The sequence below is a fragment of the Euprymna scolopes genome, chromosome 35 (genome assembly GCF_053919585.1).
Source record: "Euprymna scolopes isolate OS-2025 chromosome 35, ASM5391958v1, whole genome shotgun sequence".
Taxonomy (NCBI): domain Eukaryota; kingdom Metazoa; phylum Mollusca; class Cephalopoda; order Sepiida; family Sepiolidae; genus Euprymna; species Euprymna scolopes.
This window is the reverse complement of record NC_136516.1, coordinates 47873488-47893851: the sequence shown is the minus strand read 5'-3', so window position 1 is coordinate 47893851 and position 20364 is coordinate 47873488. Positions and strand designations below refer to the sequence as shown.

Sequence of the window (20364 nt, the reverse complement as noted above, 5' to 3'; positions counted from 1 at the left end):
GGAGAAATTATTGAAATATTAATATGCTTTAAGAAAAACTTGTAACTGATTTTGCCTTTATTTTTATATTTAACTAGCTTTGTAAATTAATTTTTACTGACTCAAATTCAATGGGTGACTTGGTAGGTCACATCCCCACCCCCTAATAATTAAAACTACATAAATTTTACTAATTTAAACATTTTTTATTTTACAAATACAAAAGAAGTTTAGAATGGTTTCAAAAAGTACAATCTTTACGTAAAGCTCTTTAAAAGAATGATCTTAAACTGAGAATTATTTGAGTGCATTTCATCATTTCATCCACTGGCCAAAAAATCCAAGAAAAATCGATTAAGTGTTTATGAATTATCTGACTTAAATAGGGGGGGACATAAGTTTGAAACTTCAATTTATTTGATATTATATCCACAGTAAATAAAATTAGACAGAAAAGTAATACTCTTATTAGATTAACTTTTATTATATACAAATTTATCTGCCCAAATAATACTTTTCTAAGAGGAACATTGAAAAGTGATGCGCGTGTGTATACACATTTTGTTTCAAGAAATTCATATATATATATATATATATATATATATATATATATATATATATTCAGACAGATATTGTTAAATAGCATAGAGTGTTTTTACTTAATGATCTGTTTTTGTAATTTTTCCAATGGTCATTCTTGTGTCTGTCAAATTTGTGTAGGAAGGTTCCATAGTCATTTTCATCCATCTGTTTTTTTTTTTTTTTCAAGTACTTTCAACTGATTTTCTGAAGAAAATTACTTGCAAAAAAAAAAAAACTTGCAAAAAAAAAAAAAAAAAAAAAAAAAAAAACAGATGGCCGAAAACGACTACTGAACTTTTCTACTCAAATTTGACGGAGATATAAGAATGACCATTCAAAAAATGGAAAAATTACAAAAAAGATAAGTAAAAACACTCTTTGCAATATCTGTCTGAATAAAAACATGCTGCCTAAATACACTAATATATATATATATATATATATATATATATATATATATAATGTTTCCACATTTCAATATTATTTTAAAATGTTATACTTTGAAGCGCATATCATTAATGGATGGTAGAACATGCCCCCAAACGTTGACATCTGAATCTAATGATGTTTCTTTATGTGGACCAAGACTAGATTGTATAACAATTGGAGTCAAAGTGAATGGAATGACTTTGAAAGGAGAAGGGGCGTAGGGTTAAAAAAAAAAAACAACAAAAAAAAAACAGAAAAATAATACAATAAGTATAATAGACAAAAAGATATGGACAGATTTCTCATGTTGGGAGAAAACAGAATACATGCAATTACAATATGGCAGGGTGTTTTTTCCCTCATTTATTTTTCTAAGGAAAATACCATGCAATTACAATGTACACAATTGAAACAAATACAAATATAAAAATAAAATATTTGTGCAAAAGAAGAGAAAACGGAGTAAGGGAAAATAAAGAGATGAAAAAAAAAAAAAAAAAAGAGAGATAATGTCGTTATAAGTAACATGGATTGTTGTCACTCATAATACACAAGCATGTATAACATTTACTTTTGTATAGATATTCTTTCTGATCTGAGAAGCAGTGAAAAAAAATATGATAAAGTTGGGCAAAAATAAACAATGCAACATTTAATAATAAAAAAAAAAAACATGTGAAAGACTGAGATGTTTTTAACAATGACACGTTCAAAAGAAAAGAAAAAGAAAAAAGATGAAGCTAACTTGTCAACAGATGCAACTCATTTTTGGACGTTGTTGTTGTTGTTGTAGTAGTAGTAGAGAGAAGCAAGCGTTATATGGACCATAAACAGGGAAATGAGGCATTTTTAAATAAGCATCCAACAATTCTCTGTATTTTTATACACGTTTTGTTTTCAACATTTATTGGGGGGGGGGAGTTCTGCTGAAATGTGTGGAAGGTGGGAGGATAATGTGGGGGAGGGGCAGGTTGAGAAAAGAATTTGAAATAGAAAAACAAATATTTAAATTAGATATAAAAACAGATTTGAAATTTGACAGGTAGCAGCATAAAAATATTAAGACAAATGAAAAGATATAACAAAAGCATTTTTATCTGAGATTTTACTAACAGCTATGACAGACCGACGAAAAAATACTATTTCAAACTTAGGTATGAAAGACTGACAAAATTTTTTTCTCAAACTTAGGTATGTAACTTGGGTATGGTAGATTGACAAAAAAACTATTTACAACTTAGGTATGTACAGACTGAAAAAATACTATTTCAAACTTAAGCATGACAGACTGAAAAAAAATAGTATTTTATACAATTCGAAGGTTAGCAATGACAGCTTGACAAATTTAGACATTTTATAAAACTGTTCAAATGTCTTGAAAACAAGATGCATCGCTTATATGAGTATTTAGTGATGAAGATGATATTCTGATATACAGCTTGAAAGACGAACATAGTAATGACTAAGCATAAGGAGACACGTTAAAAACGTTTCAAAAAGAAAACATACAAAAATTTGCCCTTTTTAAAAATTCAAAATAAGTCAAACATACTGAATTCACTCCCAAATAGTTTTTAACAATACATTGTGCTTAAAAAAAAAAAATTTTAACAATACATTGTGCTTAAAAAAAAAATAAACTGATAAAGGCGTCTTTAGATAAAACCAGTTACATAAAAAGGCAGTTGTCTGCGTCTAAAAATCAAAAACTATCAGAGATACACTAATCTTATATATTTTAATTCAGTATCACCTCAAGCAGGTTATGGTAGAGGGATTTATTGTAATCTATAATATAAATCTCAACTGTCTGTTTAAATGTATGTATGTATGTATGTATGCCTAAAACTTTCGACAGAGGCAACGATTTTCACAAGATCGGTATCGGTTTGAAGCGCGACTCTTCGGACGATAAATACAAAAAAAAAAATGGCTAAAAACATTCATTATTTCACCCTCAACTGGGCACTTTTCTACAAGGAAGTGTCGCTTTTTTTTGCAGATATTTGTTGAAAATCATCCCCTCTTTTCAATTAACAAGCCTTAATTTAAACCTTCGCTAATTCCAGTTTGGCGATGGATGCAACGGCAAAGACGTCACTTTTTTTTTCACGTTTTCTCATTGGCAGTACGGGTTCAAGCCTGTCTGCCTACTACCATTTTTTTTTTTTTTTTTACTTAACACATCCCTCCAAACACCCGGGCAATGCCGGGCACCCAAGCTAGTCTATAATATAAATCTCACCTATTCTGTTTAAATGTATGTATGAATGTTTTTATGTCTATCTAAAACTTTCGCCAGTGGCGACAGATTTTCATAAGGAATGGTATCGTTTTCAAGCTCGACCGACGAAAAATATTGAAAAATTAGCTAAAAACATTAATTCCTTCATCTTCAACTGGGCAGTTTTCTACAAGGAGGGTCGGTTTTTTTCGTCACCATTTTTGCAAGTCATCGTATCGGTTGGAACGACTTTACTAATTTCAAAGTTCCGAACTACATAAAAATATTCAAAATCAAACTTAAGCATCACAGACCCATGAAAATCCTATTTCTAACTTAAGCATGACAGACCAATCTACAGACAGAGCCTCATCTAGAGATGCTTGGACAACTCTAAAATAAGATGCTCCCATTTGATCTGTGTTTTGTAATAAAAATACTCTTTCAAACATAAGGTAACAGACAAACCTCTTACAGAGATGCATGGATGCATCTAGAATGCTTCTGAGTTTGCATATAAAAATCTAATTTTGGCACAAGAAAAAAATATACGCTTTTAATGTTGCAAGAACAAATCAAACACCTGGAATAATGAGAGCAGACACATTATAATAAAAAGAAGTGTGTGTATGGGGGGGGGGCAGGTAGACAAATTGAAATAAACTGAATTACACTTGATATTAAAATAGATAACAGAAATCATTGGAGTCGAGATTGAATGAGCATTTTATATCCTGTCTGCAATCGAAATGGCATCACTTAAAAATATAAATTGCACAGACGTCTATCTTTAGAAGACCCCAAAAATGGTCTGCATTAAGAAAGAATCAGAAGAAACAATATTCCTGGAAAGACTTCATTAACATTAAAATCGAAATTAGACATTTCTTTAGAATCATTTTAGAGGTTCACTTACGCAATCAAAATAATATTCTTTTCTAAAAAAGTATGGAAGCTAAAAATATAAAAATTTGGATGGAAACGCTTCAGAATTTTGGAGATAAGGACCGATTATTTGGATGTAACCATTGATCTTCTTCAGGTTTATCCTTTTGCGTAAAGATTCCCTGGGTTTGTATTACTGTACACACAGATTCGAAAAAGTTCTCAAAAAACAAATATATAACAAATAAATGTTATCAAAGGCAAGATAAGTTACTTTTCTGCCAAACTGGATATATTTTTTGTGTTTTTTATTCAGCTCGAAAAACGTACAGTGTTTACCGATGTATTCGAAAATTCAAGATGGTGTCTCACACCCTCTTTAACACCGTAAGTTTGGGAAAAGGTGTTACAATTAAAAAAACTATACAAAATACTATTAAAAACCCGTCGAATATATGTCAACCTATGTCACGGTAACATATATTGAGCGAGTTTTTAACAGTATTTTATCCTGTTTTTTATTTATAACACCTTTTCCCAAACTTATCGTGTTAAAGAGAGAATCAGACGCCATCTTGAATGTTCCAATACATCGGTAAACACTGTATGTTTTTCGAGCTGAATAAACATGTTACATTGAATAAAAACACGAAAAATATATCCAGTTTGGTAGAAAAGTAACTTATCTTGTCTTTGATAACATTTATTTGTTATATATTTGTTTTTTGACAACTTTTTCGAATCTATGTGTACAGTAATACAAACCCGATTCCCTATTTTGAAAATATGCACTTGTAAGTAAGGACTGGACTTCAACATCCATAAGACTGTCCCTTAGAATGAATTACTAACTAATGTCTTTGATTGTCACACCACAGCTCACGACTGATAGAACGAGAACAATCTACTCCATGGATTTAATAAAGGGTTCAGTTCAAAGTTCATATATAGGTTCATGAGTTTCACAAGATTTGACAAGTTAAAAAAAAATGCAACTGAACAAAGTTGGAGATTATATCATCCGACTGAAATATGCAAACAACAACCAAGATGAGGATAACTGTCCGAATAATATGAATAGACCAGCCTGGGTGCCTGGCATTGCCCGGGTGTTTGGAGGTGTTTGTTGAGCAAAAAAAGTGGTAGCAGGCGGGCAGGCTCAAACCCATACCGTGAAGGATGAAAAGACGTGGAAAAAAAAAATGACATCCTTGCTGTTGCATCCATTGCCAAATCAGAAGTAACGAAGGTTTAAATTAAGGCTAGTCAGTCGAAAAGAGGGGATGACTTTCGAAAATATCGGCAAACAAAAGCAATCCCTCCCTGTAGAAAAGTGCCTAGTTTAGGGTTTTGGGCTAATTTTTCGATAATTGTCGTTCGAAGTGTTGAGTTTCAAAACGATACAAATCTCATCAAAATCCGTCACCTCTGCCGAAAGTTTTAGGCAGACATACATACATACATGTCTCATTTTAGCAAGGTTGGATTTGTCGCGAATCACTTACGCAGTCCATTGTTGATAGACCCCTGTTACCCCTACACACGATGCAAAAATGTATGATAGAAAAATATAAGTTTAAAAAAATCTAAACCTTGAAAAACGAATGATAAATCATTTTACAAGTTAGAAAAGCATTTCATCCAAGGCATGAAAATTGTTAAACAAAATGTTTTTACTATAGGCTTTATAAATAAAGGTACAAGATTCAATTTGAAATTTATTTATCTTCAAAGTGCACTTTTATAAATTTTACAAAGTAAGGTATAAAAATTTAATTTAAATTGAATCAAAAAATTACCTTGGATTTATTTTATGTAATGTACATTCTGTTGCACTTTAAAAAAAAATCATTGAAAATTTTATATCTATATCATTAATTGCTAGATGAAAGATAATGGTTTTAAAGTGCACCAAAATGTACATTACATAAAATAAATCCAAAGTAATTTTTTGATTCAATTTTAATTAAATTTTTATACCTTACTTTGTAAAATTTATAAAAGCGCACCTTGATGATAAATAAATTTCAAATTGAATCTTGTACCTTTATTTTTAAAGCCTATAGTAAAAACATTTTGTTTAACAATTTTCATGCCTTGGATGAAATGCTTTTCTAACTTGTATTTTATCTTTTTAAGATTATATTTTAAAACTCCTCTCTATTTCAGTTTGTATTTCTCCTTACACCACAACTCATTTTGCAACCCCCTCTTTGTATTATTACAGGTCTAAATATTCTGTTTCAATTTGTATTTCTCCTCACACCACAACTCATTTTTTGCAACCCCCTCTTTGTAATACAGGTCTGAATAATGAGAAAATTTGAATTTTTGTTTTTAAACAAAAACTTAAAAATAACTTTTTTAGATTAAATTTTTTAAACTTCTTTCAGAATAGAAAATCTTTAAAATTTAATAAGGAACATATTTCACATAGGTTTCATTAACAAATATTCAGTACATAAGGAGAAAAATAGAGATGAAACTTTAAAAAGGAGTGTTTAACTGGTTACGGTCAATAGTAGTCCTCGCCAGCGAAAGTCTTTGTTATTGTTATTCTATTATTATTATCATTTTGTGTCCTGCTATTTCATGCGAGAACTAATAACAAGGCACTTAAGTTTGTAAACAGACAAGCCTGATATGAATTTATTACAATAATACAATAAATGCTTCTGTTTTAAAACTAAGTTCCACTATTTACCCATTTCTCTCAGCAGCAAGACAGGAAGTCAGTTTAATGTGTGTGTGTGTGCGTGAAGGGAGAAAACAGCAATTCTCAACTTGTAATTACTAGGGCTGTGACAACAGCATATTGTTTTCATTGCTTTGACTCTTTAGTATATATCCGTTAATATCTTATGTTTTTTTATATAGACGGATGTGGTTCTCAGTTGATTAAGTGTGTTTAACTGTGTCGGATATATACTCGAGAGTCAAAACAATGAAAAGAATATGCTGTTGTCACAGCCATAGTAATGACATTCACCTGGGTGTGTTGAGACAGTTTCAAACGATTTTACCTCTTGTGTCAAGGTGGTCTATCTTATCTAACCCTATCAGGACTGATTGACAGATGAATTTTTTGCATGCTCCAGTTCCAACGATGAATAAAAAAAAAAATTAAAAAAAAAAAAAAAATTAAAAAAAAAAAAAAAAAAAAATTGAGCCAACTACAAACGCCATGTCTATCTTCTTTTTTAAGCTATGTTTCCAGCTGGTCACTTCATGCTTCCTTCAGCCAGTGTGTAGGATTAGGGCCACCAACTTGCAGTTGAATTCTTCCTTACTGGATTGAAGAACATATCCAAATCAATGAAGTCTCATTTTCAGATGAGTCTACATGATGCTGATGATGTTGCATTTTGCACAAAGGTTTGGGGTTTCATCACAGAAATTGATGCATTGTAGACAGTATGTGTCAAAGGTTTTGAGCGAGTGAAGATCTTTAGAACTTGTTATATACTCAATTTTGTTGAATACTTTATCTCTTATTGAACAACAATAGCTTACCTGAGGATCACCGACTGATACACAAATAGCAGAGAAAGGACATTCCTTAGTAAGGACACCTGGAGCAACCACTAATAACCTCTCCTTTCTCAAAGGAGGGCATAATGTCTGGCAGAAACTAGGTTGTCAGAATGTTGCTAAAGAAAACTTGGGTTGGCATGAAAGCTGGCGTGACCAAAAATTTGTATCATTAGAGATATATATGTATACTGTACTTTGAAGTAATTGCAGCAACTAAAAAAAAGTGCTCTTTATATGCGTGATTGCCAAAAAAGCACTTTTAGCTAGTTGGCGCAATTACTCCAAAGTACATATATATATATATATATATATATATATATATATATATATATATATATACGTTTTATTTTTTATTACCATATCTTTCTGTTAAGTTACATTATTGTTTCAGCTACCCGGCCGTTTTTTTTGGCCGTGGGTTCTTTAAAAGTCTGAGGAAGCTACAGACGGCCAAAAAAATGGCCGGGTAGCTGAAACAATATTGTAACTTAACAGAAAGATACGGTAATAAAAAATAAAATGCATATTAGCTCTACAACAGTATTGAGCACTTTCTTCAGTTTTTATTAATTATCATTTCCTATATATATATATATATATATATATATATATATAATTTTTATCTAATGATATATGGGTTTCAATCCTGGCTTGAGGTAGTTGCCTGTCTAGCCGCACTGATGAGCTGTGAAACAACGAAACAGTACTGTATGTGGATGACTATAACCCAATGTTTGTGTGTTCCCTATAGAAAGAAAGATTAGAAAATTCACATAAATCTGAAAATGTATCAGGTAAAATATACCAGGGAAGACAATAGAAATGTACCCAAATCTTTAAATGTACTCCCTAAGAGGAGCCATGAGAACGTAGTCCTCTTAAAACTTCAAATAAATATATATATCGTTTCTGAATTTTTGAGATGAGGATTGGTTATTTGTATTATTAGCAATAAAGTGATATTTACAACTAGAAATAAAAATTAGGCTTAAGGCTCCTAAAATTCGTATTAGATCTGTCCGCAAGAACCTGTGGCGCAGTGGTTAGAGTACTGGGGGAAATCAATTGTAAAAGTGATATTCTCCTGAAGGTTGAAGGTTCAATCCTCAGTGTGGGTGACCGAAAAATACATTTGCAAATTACTTAGGACCTCTAGCCAGTCATGGCTGATGGAACAAGAGCACGCTACCCCCGTGAAGATAAAATTAAGGGTTCCACTCGAAATTCTGTCCAAATTCCCGAGTTCGACAAGATTCGGAGGTTATATCAACTGAAATGTTGTGAAAATTACACTCAAGATGTGAACAGTAGTCCAATGAATAATACAAATATATATTTGATGAAATTTAAATCGTATAAATGTTTTCATGGAAGACAATGGAAGCACTTCTGAATCTTTGTTATATTCTGCCAAATATGTGATGTTCCACCCGTCTAACAGACCAAAATCTGCAAGTATGTATATATGGTTTTTATGAAATTTAAACTATATGTATATAAGACAGTAATTTAGCTCTACATAAATGTGCCTTGTTTGGGGTGAAAATGTAAATAAAAAAATAAAAAATAAAAAATATCAGATCCCCCAGAGAAGTAAAACGAGTTGCTTGTTAGCCACAAAGATCTTTCAACTAACACTCATCAGAAAAGTATTGTTAGAATTCTAACAATTTTAAACTGAAGACTTAAAATGAAGGGAATTTTCTGTATTGTAAAACCATTTCTTTTTTTTTTTTTTTTTGTATATCTTGAGTCTAATTCATTCAAAATCGAGAATTTTACAAAAAGTGGTTATATAAATGAATAAAAACTTCCTGTATTGCATTGTAGGATTATTTTTGTTATAAAAGAGAATTCCTAACGTACTTTAAATCATTTATTTTTGTAAAAAGAAAAAAGGGAGGGGGACACCTTCATTTGCATATGCTTGTTGAAATTTATGGAACCTACATGGACTTGCATGTCGGAGACAAAGTCAAAACAAATTTAATGCCAAATTCTTAGAAAATTGGACAACACCAATTAAAAAAGCACAAAGATATTAGAATTAGGGATGTGACAACAGCATATTCTTTTCATTGTTTTTAATCTCGAGTGTATATTCGTTGATATCCTATATACTTTTATACAGAGTGATGTGGTTCTTGGTTGATTAAGTGGATCTAACTGCGTCAGATATATACTCGAGGGTCAAAACAATGAAAAGAATATTCTATTGTCATAACCCTAATCATAATGATCCCTCCACAAAAATCTCAAAGTTGATTTAATTTCTTTTTAAAAATCCAACCATCACTTACTTATAATAATTATATATATATGCTTTTGGCATTTTCTTTATATATTGTTAAAAATAACTTCAGATTTTATTGATTAAAAAAAAAAAATGTTAATTCATGAAATCTTGAAAAAACATACCCGACTACCATAAAATGAAAACGCTATGCATAATAGATAGTACACAAGGTCCGCCATAACCATATATTTACTTTTGTAATTTTGTTGATAGTTAAGCATTTCTTCTATTTCGTGTGTCATTTGAAAGAGAATTGTATATTCATATCCATTAAATATTTTTCTAAAAATTTTACTTCATTTTAATTTATATTTCAGATATACATTATTAAAATAGAAAATGCGAGCATGAAAAGTAATATGGTTAAGATTTAAACACTGAAAAGTAAAAGACTAGTTGTTAAAAATGGAAAAGAAAAGGACAAGATATTCTTATAAAAATATAATAAATTTATAACTTAAAATATTGCAGTATTAAGAATTTTCTTTTTAAAATTCAATTTAACATTAAATAATCAATTCTTAATGCTGCAATATTTTAAGTTATAAATTTATATTTTTTACTAGAATATCTGGTCCTTTTCTTTTCCAGTTTTAACAAAAAGTCCTTTTACTTTTCCATGTTTAAAATCTTAACCATATTACTTTTCATGCTCGCATTTTTCTATTGTAATCCATGATGTTTGCAGGCTTCCAGTAAATTCACTTATTCTTTGTTTAATTTCAGTCTTATTTTTTTGTCCCCATAAACATAACATACACATTTGTAAAACAATGTATGGCACTTGTCTGTTTTCATTCTCTCTGTTTCACTTTTTACTTCTCTTTTCGTGACAGCATTGAATTAGTAGCAACATTAGTCGCTGAAGCAATGTGGTTGCTATGGAAACCAGTCATAATAAATGTCGCTCACCTTCTTACAAATTTTTATGATTTTGAATACCACTAAATTCACCATAACTTTTGTTTTACTGAACGAAAATTGAAAAAAAACTTTTCACAATGTAGCGGAGAATGTGATTTATAAACTGTAATAATTGTTTGAAATTTGGTCCAAAAATGAGAGGCTTTAAAGCAGTTCTAAATGATTAAAACTGCCACTTAACCATATATTCAAACATGGCGGTGTTTGAATGATATTCACATAATTAATAAAAGAGCAAAAAATATGGTTTTAAACTGATGCTGGAAAGTCGAAAGCAATTTCAAAAACAATTTCAGTTCAAACCAGCGATTGTTTGATGGATTTATGTTGAAATAAAATTATACAGTTGCTTATAGCAGACCCTGCATATCAAATAGTATTAGCAAAAAAATATTTTAGGTATAAATCAATGTCTGACCTTTAAAAAATTCAGGAGTTAAAATCTAGTTGCATGTTTTTTAAACCCGACTAACATTTACTTATAAAGATTTTAACTTTTGTTTTGTATTAAACATTTTATTAAACATGGCTGACGAAAAAAAAAAAAAAGAAACTAAAATTCTTTAGATGTCATTCATTAAAACAGTTAAAAAAAAAATTCACTGAAAAACATGATCTGTCAAATTAAAATGCTATAAATATATGATAGAAATCAATTAGAATCAGAGCAAGAATATTTTAGGTGTGAATTGATGTTTGACCGTTCAAATTTACAGGATTCAAAGTTGAGTCAGTCATCAACCCCACAGCACTGATTAAAAAGCATTTTGAGCTTAAAGCTAATCTGAGTGAAACGACAAAGCAATGAAAGCAAACAGAGAAAGTTAATTTTGTTGAAAATATTTTAACCTATTCATCATTTATATTAGTTTTTGATTTTCATGAAAACGTTTTAAAACCATAAAAATAAATAAGCATGACTATAAATTACGGAATTGTTTAATAGAATCAGTAAAATCCTATGCAAATAGTTCAAGTATTGCAGCTAGCCTCAGATGAAGATGAAAGAAAACTTCAATGAATGAGCACCTGTCAACAACGTAAAAGTGATAGAGTGAGGATGGGGAGTGGGGTGGAAAAGAGGGACCGAGAAGAAAATGTTAATGGTAAAAGGGCAGTATAGTTAACAGTTGAGAACCTGTAAACAACAACAAAAAAAAATACATAGCAAACATGGTAGAATTAAATAAATTCTCTACCAACCATTATAGTTTAAATTGTGAAAAGTGTTTGTAAGATGTTTTATTGCAGAATTTGATTTCATTAAACTGACTAAAAAAAAAAAAAAAAAAAAAAAAAAGGACTCGGTTCGAGTGGTAAGCACTTCCTCCACAAACCCTTGTAAAACCACACTTATTTGCATAAGACAAGTAATCACCTTGAAAATTTGGACTGCTAAGTTTTTTCTTTTACATGTGTCGTTAAATCAGCTTTCAAATTTTGAAATAAAAAGTGTTCCAGTTTACACACTTTAAAAGTATACAGGTCGGTAGAAAATGTAATTCTACTGTGTTTGCTATAAATTATTACTTTTTAGTTTTTGTTTATAAATTCTTGACTGTTAACTATTATGTACTTTACCCAAGTCAATTAATCTAATGTTTATGAAGGGGGCGTTGTATGTATGGATGACAGAGTGGAGCAGGTCTCTCTTTAGCAAATGGACATATTTCTAATGGGAGGTCTTTTATGACACTGATGCGAAACCTCTAGCTGTCCTTAAACTGGACGCACACCAATTAAATGTGGTCCCTGCCTCTTCAACATAAATATATACAATCTGCTTAGAATATACATGTATCACAACATACCTGTCCCTGGAATTGATATGTTTTTTTTTTTTTATATACATTTTTTTTTAAATTTTTGTTGCATTTAAAAAATAAATAAAAAGGAACCAATGAACCAGAAACTGCTGCTCAGCATCCCCAGAGTTCTGTTTATCTCGCCAAACTCTGCATAGTAATAGCTCTTTGTGTGGAGCAGAAAAGGAAAGAATTTATTACCCAAATAAATTCCTGATAGGGCAACAAACTCTCACGAAAGTCGGGGATTCCTGTTAATAAATATTGTGTGTATCTCATTGTTTGATGATTGAGGAATCCCCAACCGAATAATGTCATGGTTGCTTTGATAAAAGCGCTTCAAAGCTTCACGTGCTTGGTTGGCTGGGCAGTCGGTGAGCTGGCACTTAGGCTGCTGGACATTGCAGAGAGTTTTAATGGCTGGAGTCAAGCGGCGTCAACAGCTTTTGGTTGCTAGCAAGGCCTCTCGACCCATGATCTGGAGAGTAGATGACATCCATCGGATATCAGAGGAGTGGAATGTAAAAAGTGGTAAACTTTATACAACTAGAAGAGAAGTGAATAGCCACAAACCTATGCACACTCTACTGGTAGGGGAGATACCCGCACAAGAAGAGAAAGATTGAGCATTTTTATCCGTCCGTTCATTATCTGGAGCGACATTCCGATGCAGAGGATGTTCCCTGGTTCCCATAATCACCAAAACCCATTCACGTAATTCAGCTGCAAAGACAAGAAAAAAAAAAGTAATAATTAAATAATGAAAATGCAATCAAAAGAGAATTTCTTCCTTCATTCTGAATAAATTTTTATAGCCCTCTTAACAAGTGAACGTTGGTAACCCATTTTTTTTTTTTTTTTTTTTTTTTTGTTTTTATGGTGATCACCACTTATCAAGGCCTGGAAGCCACTCAGGGATAAGGGTTATTGCAAGTACATTACGTTAGTGTGGAGATTTGATGAAGTGTTTACTTAAGGGGTCGGTTCATTAGGAATTTGTTAACGTTGGACTTGAAGACATCCAAGTTGTAGTCCGGTGGGAAGCAGGCACACGAAACAGTTCCACAGGCGTGCAGTTCTAAGAAAGAAGCTTTGTTCATGGAATCCACATTTTGATTTAGGTACAGATATAGAGTGGGGGAAATTTTTCACAGTGGATTCAGCTAGACGGGTGTTTTTCGTGAAAGATTGGCGAGGGGGGACCAGAGATTGGAGTTCAGACGAGCACCTGCCATGGAAATAACGATAAAACAAGGATAGGCTCGCAACATCTCTTCTGTGGGAGAGAGGTTGCAGGGTAGAGAAAAGGTCATCCCCCACTAAGCCACGAAGTCTATTTTGTAATCTATCAAGGCAGGATAGACTGTTTTTAGCAGCTCCTGCCCAGATATGGAAACAGTATTCCATCCTTGGACGTACTTGGCTTTTATATAGATAGAGAATTGCATCAGTAGTGAGATATCTTCTGGAGCGGTAGAAGGATCCCACCATCTTTCCAGCGACCTTGGCAACAGACTTGATGTACGTGTTCCATTTCATATCTCTCCCAAAAATTTGGCAATATTGAATTATCTTAAACAACACTGTTATTCCAAATTTCAGGTCATAGATCACCATCAACATATTTTCTCTTGTACCGAATGATTGTAAAGAATGTTTCAAGTTTAATTTAGAGAGTTTCAAATCAATATAAGTGCATACTAAAAATAATTCAAAAATAAAAAAAATATTTTCTAATTTGAATTATATAATGACAGTCAAGTAAAAATTCTGTTTTACTTGAGTGCATAAATTATTCCAGAAAATCTTAAATTTTCTATGACTCTTTGAAATTTTAATTATGACCGTTTGGTGCAAAAAGGGCAGTCTATTGATAGTGGCTTGCTGTTATGAATTTGGAATACTAAGATCAAAGTAAAATAATTCAATATTTTTTGCTTTTGTACAAGTTTTCTAAAGTGTGTGAGGAGTTGAACGATGCCAAAGAACTGGTGTTTTCCTTCTCCTTAGTTGCATTAACAAACTTAAAGCGTTCAGTCTACCCTACTATTTAAATGATAATGATCAAATAAAGATCTGTAATTTGGATGTACGGCTGTGCATGTAATTAATAATTGAATTGGTCATGGATTTGTTTGATTTTTGTTAATCAATATAATTCCCTACTTTCTCTATGTCACACGCACACATAGGTCTTTTTTGAAAAAAAATAGCTGGCCTACAAGCAAATGGCCAATGCCGGTTTTGCCACTCAGCGATGGCAGGTGCTCGTCTGAACTCCAATCTCTGGTCCCCCCTTGCCAATCTTTTACAAAAAAACATCCGTTAGCTGAATCCACTGTCAAAAACTTTCCCCACTCTTTATCTATGCCTAAATCAAAACGTAGATTCCATGAACAAAGCTTCTTTCTTAGAACTGCACGCCTGTGGAACTCTGTTCCGTCTGCCTGCTTCCCTCCTGACTACAACTTGGATGTCTTCAAGCCCAACGTAAACAAATTCCTGATGAACCGCCCCCTTAAGTAGACACTTTAAATATCCACACTAACGTACTGTACTTACAATAACCCTTATCCCTGAGTGGCTTCCGGGCCTTGATAAGTAGAGACCACCTTGTAAAAAAAAAAAAAAAAAAAAAAAAAGAGAACCCTAGCCACCTAATGTCTGCATGCCCAATCTTATTAGCAGATGGCCTTTACACTACCCATCACAACGAAGTATGTAAATACCTCCATTGGATGATCTGTGGAGAGATGCAACTTGACAGATCAACGAACATCTGGAAACATGAACCACCATCGATAACATCAAACGGAAAAGTGATCGTGTTCTATGACAAAGACATACAGGCAGACAAATACATAAAATACAAGGCCATCAAACCAGTTATTGTAATATAGAACAAGCCTAAAAGAACTGCATTCATTATCGATGTCACAATCCTGAATGATTTTGGCCTTAATAGAGCCGAATGAGAAAAAATAAAATATCCGGACCTAAAAAATGATCTAAAAACGACATGGTCTCTGAAAGAAATAAAGATTATACCGGTTGTGATAGGAGCAACTGGCTTAATAAAAAAGAATCTTCAGAAATACTTAGAAGCAATCCCTGGAAGACCAAGCTGTAACGAAATATAAATAGCAGCCATAAAGGGAACAGCATCTATTCTTAAAGAGACCTCGGATATAAATTTAAATCATAACAGAATCAAGTGTTAACTCCAAGAGGCAGCCCTTTGATCTCTTAAAACTTACTGAAGTAAAATAAATTAAACAAAAAAAAAAAAAAAAGGGAAAAATAATTGATTGATTATCTAATTTATATTTTTTAGACAAAAGCATTATATTTGAGTTTTTTTTTTGGTTTTTTTTACGTGGGCGTCACCACTTATCGAGGCCCGGAAGCCACTCGGGGTAAGGGTTATTGCATGTACATTAATTAATGAGATAGTATTGTAGTAATCATTAGTATTGGATATTTGATAGAGTGGCTTACTCATGAGAGCGGTTTGTCAGGAATTTGTTTATGTTGGACTTGAAGACATCCAAGTTGTAGTCAGGTGGGAAACAGGCAAACGGAAGAGAGTTCCATAGTCGTGCAGTTCTAAGAAAGAAGCTCTGGTCATGGAATCTACGTTTGGATTTAGGTACAGATAAAGAGTGGTGAAAATTAATGACAGTAGTTTCAGCTAGACGGGTGTTTTTCATGAAAGAGTGGCGAGGGGGGACCAGAGATCGGAGCTCAGACGAGCACTTGCCATCGAAATAACGATAAAACAAAGTCAGGCTTGCAACGTCTCTTCTGTAGGAGAGAGGCTGCACGGAAGAGAAAAGGTCATCCCCACTAAGCCTCGAAGTCTATTTTGTACTCTGTCAAGGCAGGATAGGCTGTTTTTACCAGCTCCTGCCCAGATGTGGCAGCAGTACTCCATCCTTGGACGTACTTGGCTTTTATACAGATAGGTAATTGCATCAGTAGTGAGATATCTTCTGGAACGGTAGGAGGATCCCACCATTTTCCCAGCATCCTTGGCAACAGACCTGATGTATGTGTTCCATTTCAGATCAGGAGTAAAGGTAAAAACGCAGAAGCTTGTCAAAACACGGAGTCTCCTCAACATGAGAGCCATTCATTTCAATTGATGCCAAATGGGGATCAGAGCGTTGATGATGTAAAGACAGAAGCTTGGTTTTGGATGCATTAAAAGTAACCAGCTACCTCTTCCCCTACTCTACCACGCACTCAAGATCAGAGAAGAGAGAATCAGAGAGAACCTTGTCATTTACGGCCTTTGATGTGTTGCCATAGATGGTCATGTCATCAGCATAGATGTCAACGAATGATGTAAGTATGTGTTTTGGGAGGTCATTGATGTAGAGAGTTGGGCCCAGGATGGACCCCTGAGGGACTCCAGCATTAATACTTTGGGTCTCTGATTTCTGCCCATCAATCACTACTCTTATGAACCTATCGAAGAGAAATGATTTAATAATTGAGAAAACATTTCCAGTGATACCGTAGCTGGAAATCTTGTGAAGTAGGCCCTTATGCCATACCTTATCGAAGGCCTTTGATATGTCTAGAGCAATTGCCCTGGAAAGGAAGCCTTTGTCAAGAGATTCACTAATCCTATGAGATATACCCGTCAGCACATATGCTGTAGAGCTTACGGAGCGGAAACCATATTGCATGTCACTAAGAAGGTTGTTTCTGTTGAGGTGGTTGACTACTTCTTTATTTAATATGGATTCCAACAACTTACTCATGACACACAGGAGACTTATTGGTCTGTACTGAGAGGGAGATGACATTTCGCCTGAATTCTTAAATACAGGGCATACTGATGAGGTTTTCCAGGGTGTTGGAAAGCACTTCTCCTTAAGGCAATGCTTAAACAGTTTTGTAAGTATGGGGGCAAGTTCTGGTTGGAGTTTTTTCAGCACTATACCTGGAATGCCGTCAGGGCCAGTTGCTTTACTGGAATCAAGGTTCTTGATTAGCTTGGCGACCTCGCGCACAGATATTTGTATGTTGCATAGTGTGTTGTGTGTTATAGAAGGAAATACAGGGAGTTGATGACCTTTGTCGCTAAGGGTAGAATTTGCTGCAAAGTTCTTGGCAAATAGTTTGGCCTTGTCTGATGCTGATGAGATGACCTCCGGTCCATTGATGATGGTTGGGATGGAATGCACGCTTCTGTTCAGGATCCTGTTTGCTATTTGCTAAAACTGGTGGGAACCAAGCCGCTGCTCAGCTACTTTGGATTTAACGGACTGAGCATATAGCTCTCTTGCATTTTTTATTACTCTTTTACAGTGGTTGCTGGCAGTCCTGAAAGCAGCTTTAGTCTCAGTACATCTATTATGTTGGTAGCTATGGAAAAAGTGATTTCTGTGCGCAATGGCAGCAGCGCATTCTAGCGAGAACCATGACTAGCTGTTAGGTTTTTGTTGGAACTTTTTGGATGGTATGAATCGGTCTATGCCTACAATTAACCATTCAGTCAGGTCTGATACTATAGAGGACACATCCTTTTTAAACATGGAATGCAGAGGTAGATCAGATATGAATGTATGGAAGCTATCCCAGTCAGCCATAGAGTATCGATATACAGCATGGTGAAGTGGTACGTCTGAAGACTTATTATATTTCATTTTTATCTTAACTGATACAACAGAGTGGTTAGAGGATCCCAGAGGAGATAGAACGGAACATGAACATAGCTCAGGGGAAGTTGTGAGGAAAAGGTCTAGAAGGCTTGCATACTGACTGGTAGTATCGGGCACATGGGTGGGCTCATGAACAATCTGAGTGAGGTCATAGGCAATAGCAAAATCATGACAGAACCTCCCCTCGTCATCGGTGTTATTTGAGTGGGTCAGCCATTCCACATTATAGACATTGAAGTCACCACAAATGTGAATGTTAGCCGAAGAATGAGTAGACAGTATGTGATCAATTTTCTCAGATATACTCTTAAAGATAGTAACCCACTGTTGTGGGGGCGATAGAGGGCAAATATAAATGCAGTGGAGTAAGCTAGTGCAACCCGGAAGCACATATAAGGTAAATTAGGGTCTTCCTTGGAGATATCCCTACCACATGGAAAGCCATCTTTAATGTAGGCACACACTCCATGCCGATCTTGGGGGTCAGATTTAGATGTTAAGTTAGAGTATCCTTTAATTATGAACTCATCTAGGGAAGTGGTCGGCCCTATGCCAGTTTCACTTAGAATATGTCCAGTTTCGTCTCCTGTAATTGTGTTTCAACCTCTGGAAGGTTGGAACGTAGACCCCTGATGTTGGAGAAGGAGACATGGTAGTGGGGGGTCTACGTTGGAGGATGGGGTTCTAGGTTTATTCATGTTTTTTTTTTTTTCTGGAGATTTGTCATGTTGAGGTTTGGGATTTGTGGAACAGGTCAATAGACTTGGTTGGAGCAGGACAGAGGGAAAGTAAGAGAAAAAGACGGGAAATTTTTTTTTTTTTTTTACAGCACATGATAAGGTAAAGCCGTAACAATTACTCACTAGTATGGCATCGAGAGGCCCTACCAGAAACTACTGCATTCACCAAATGTCAATACAGCAGCCCCGGTACTTTGCACCTGCTGCTAGGACAGCCTCCTTAGTGGTTAATCCAAGGTTCGGGTCCCTGACCATCAGGCGGATAATGTCAGCCCAGATGAAACATTTACCTCCAGCACCCTTACTAGTGACATGACCACAAGTATAGACATAGAAACAGAAAATTTCCGACATCTCAGGCTACTGTTCACGAAGTACTACAGACCTGGAAAACAGCTTTTTCTTCACCCTTTGTCAGAAAAATCACTCATTGGAAATGAGGACTGAAGGACAAAAAAGGAGAAGCGAGAGTTACTGGAGCTGCCGATAACACATCCACATGCATTATCTACGTTTCTGAGAATAACTTGTATGGCTTCTAAGATTAACAGATTTTATAACCCCAGTTGCTGCTTTAGTAGTGAGAATGATAAAACAAGGTGATCAGAATTAAATATTTAGTTAAATAAGGCAAAAAGATTTTAAGATTTTTAAATATTTTAAGGCATATGAAATTAATCAAAGTACAACAGAACTCCAGGATATAGTTGCCCTAGGATACGTTTTTTTTTTTCAGGTTATGGTGTGAAATAAAATGTTTTCCCCTGGACCCTAGTTGAAGTATTTGCCCCGCCTTACAGTGTTATTTATAATGTTATTTAATTATATACATATGTATTATATATTTTTTATTACTAACGCACACACTGCCAAGTCAAACACAAAATTAAGTACACTCAACATCAAGTACACTCAACATCATCTTACCATCAACGCTTACCCTGTGAACTCAGAGTATGGGAAATTCCCATATGCACAAAACAAAATCACAGAAAAAACAAAAATACCCTAAGGGTAAGGATAATGAGTAAACCTTGGATAAAATGGTTAAAATTATTACGAACTTGCCAGGATTCGAACATGGAATCTTCTGATCCATAGTTAGATGCGTTATCCATTGCGCCGCAAGTCCTGTCCGTAAGCAGAAAGATGTTACCGTGACTGTATACGCACAGCGCTAAATTCCATTGACATGGGCAAGTAACTCTTTCGACAATTGCCCGAAACGGCCCAAAAACCTTTATTTCGCGCTTTTTGTATGATTCGGCATTGTTCGTTACAAACCATATATAGA

At 33.9% G+C, this 20364-nt stretch overlaps 1 protein-coding gene across 1 annotated transcript in view; it reads right to left on the bottom strand.

The window, feature by feature from the left end:
- Window positions 1-20364, bottom strand: part of LOC145259623 (furin-like protease kpc-1) — a 473157-nt gene that overhangs the window by 72391 nt on the left and 380402 nt on the right. The window contains exon 14 of the mRNA XM_080117279.1: window positions 13232-13381. Within this exon, the coding sequence (XP_079973405.1) occupies window positions 13232-13381 (150 nt within the window). The remainder of the gene's footprint in view (window positions 1-13231; window positions 13382-20364) is intronic.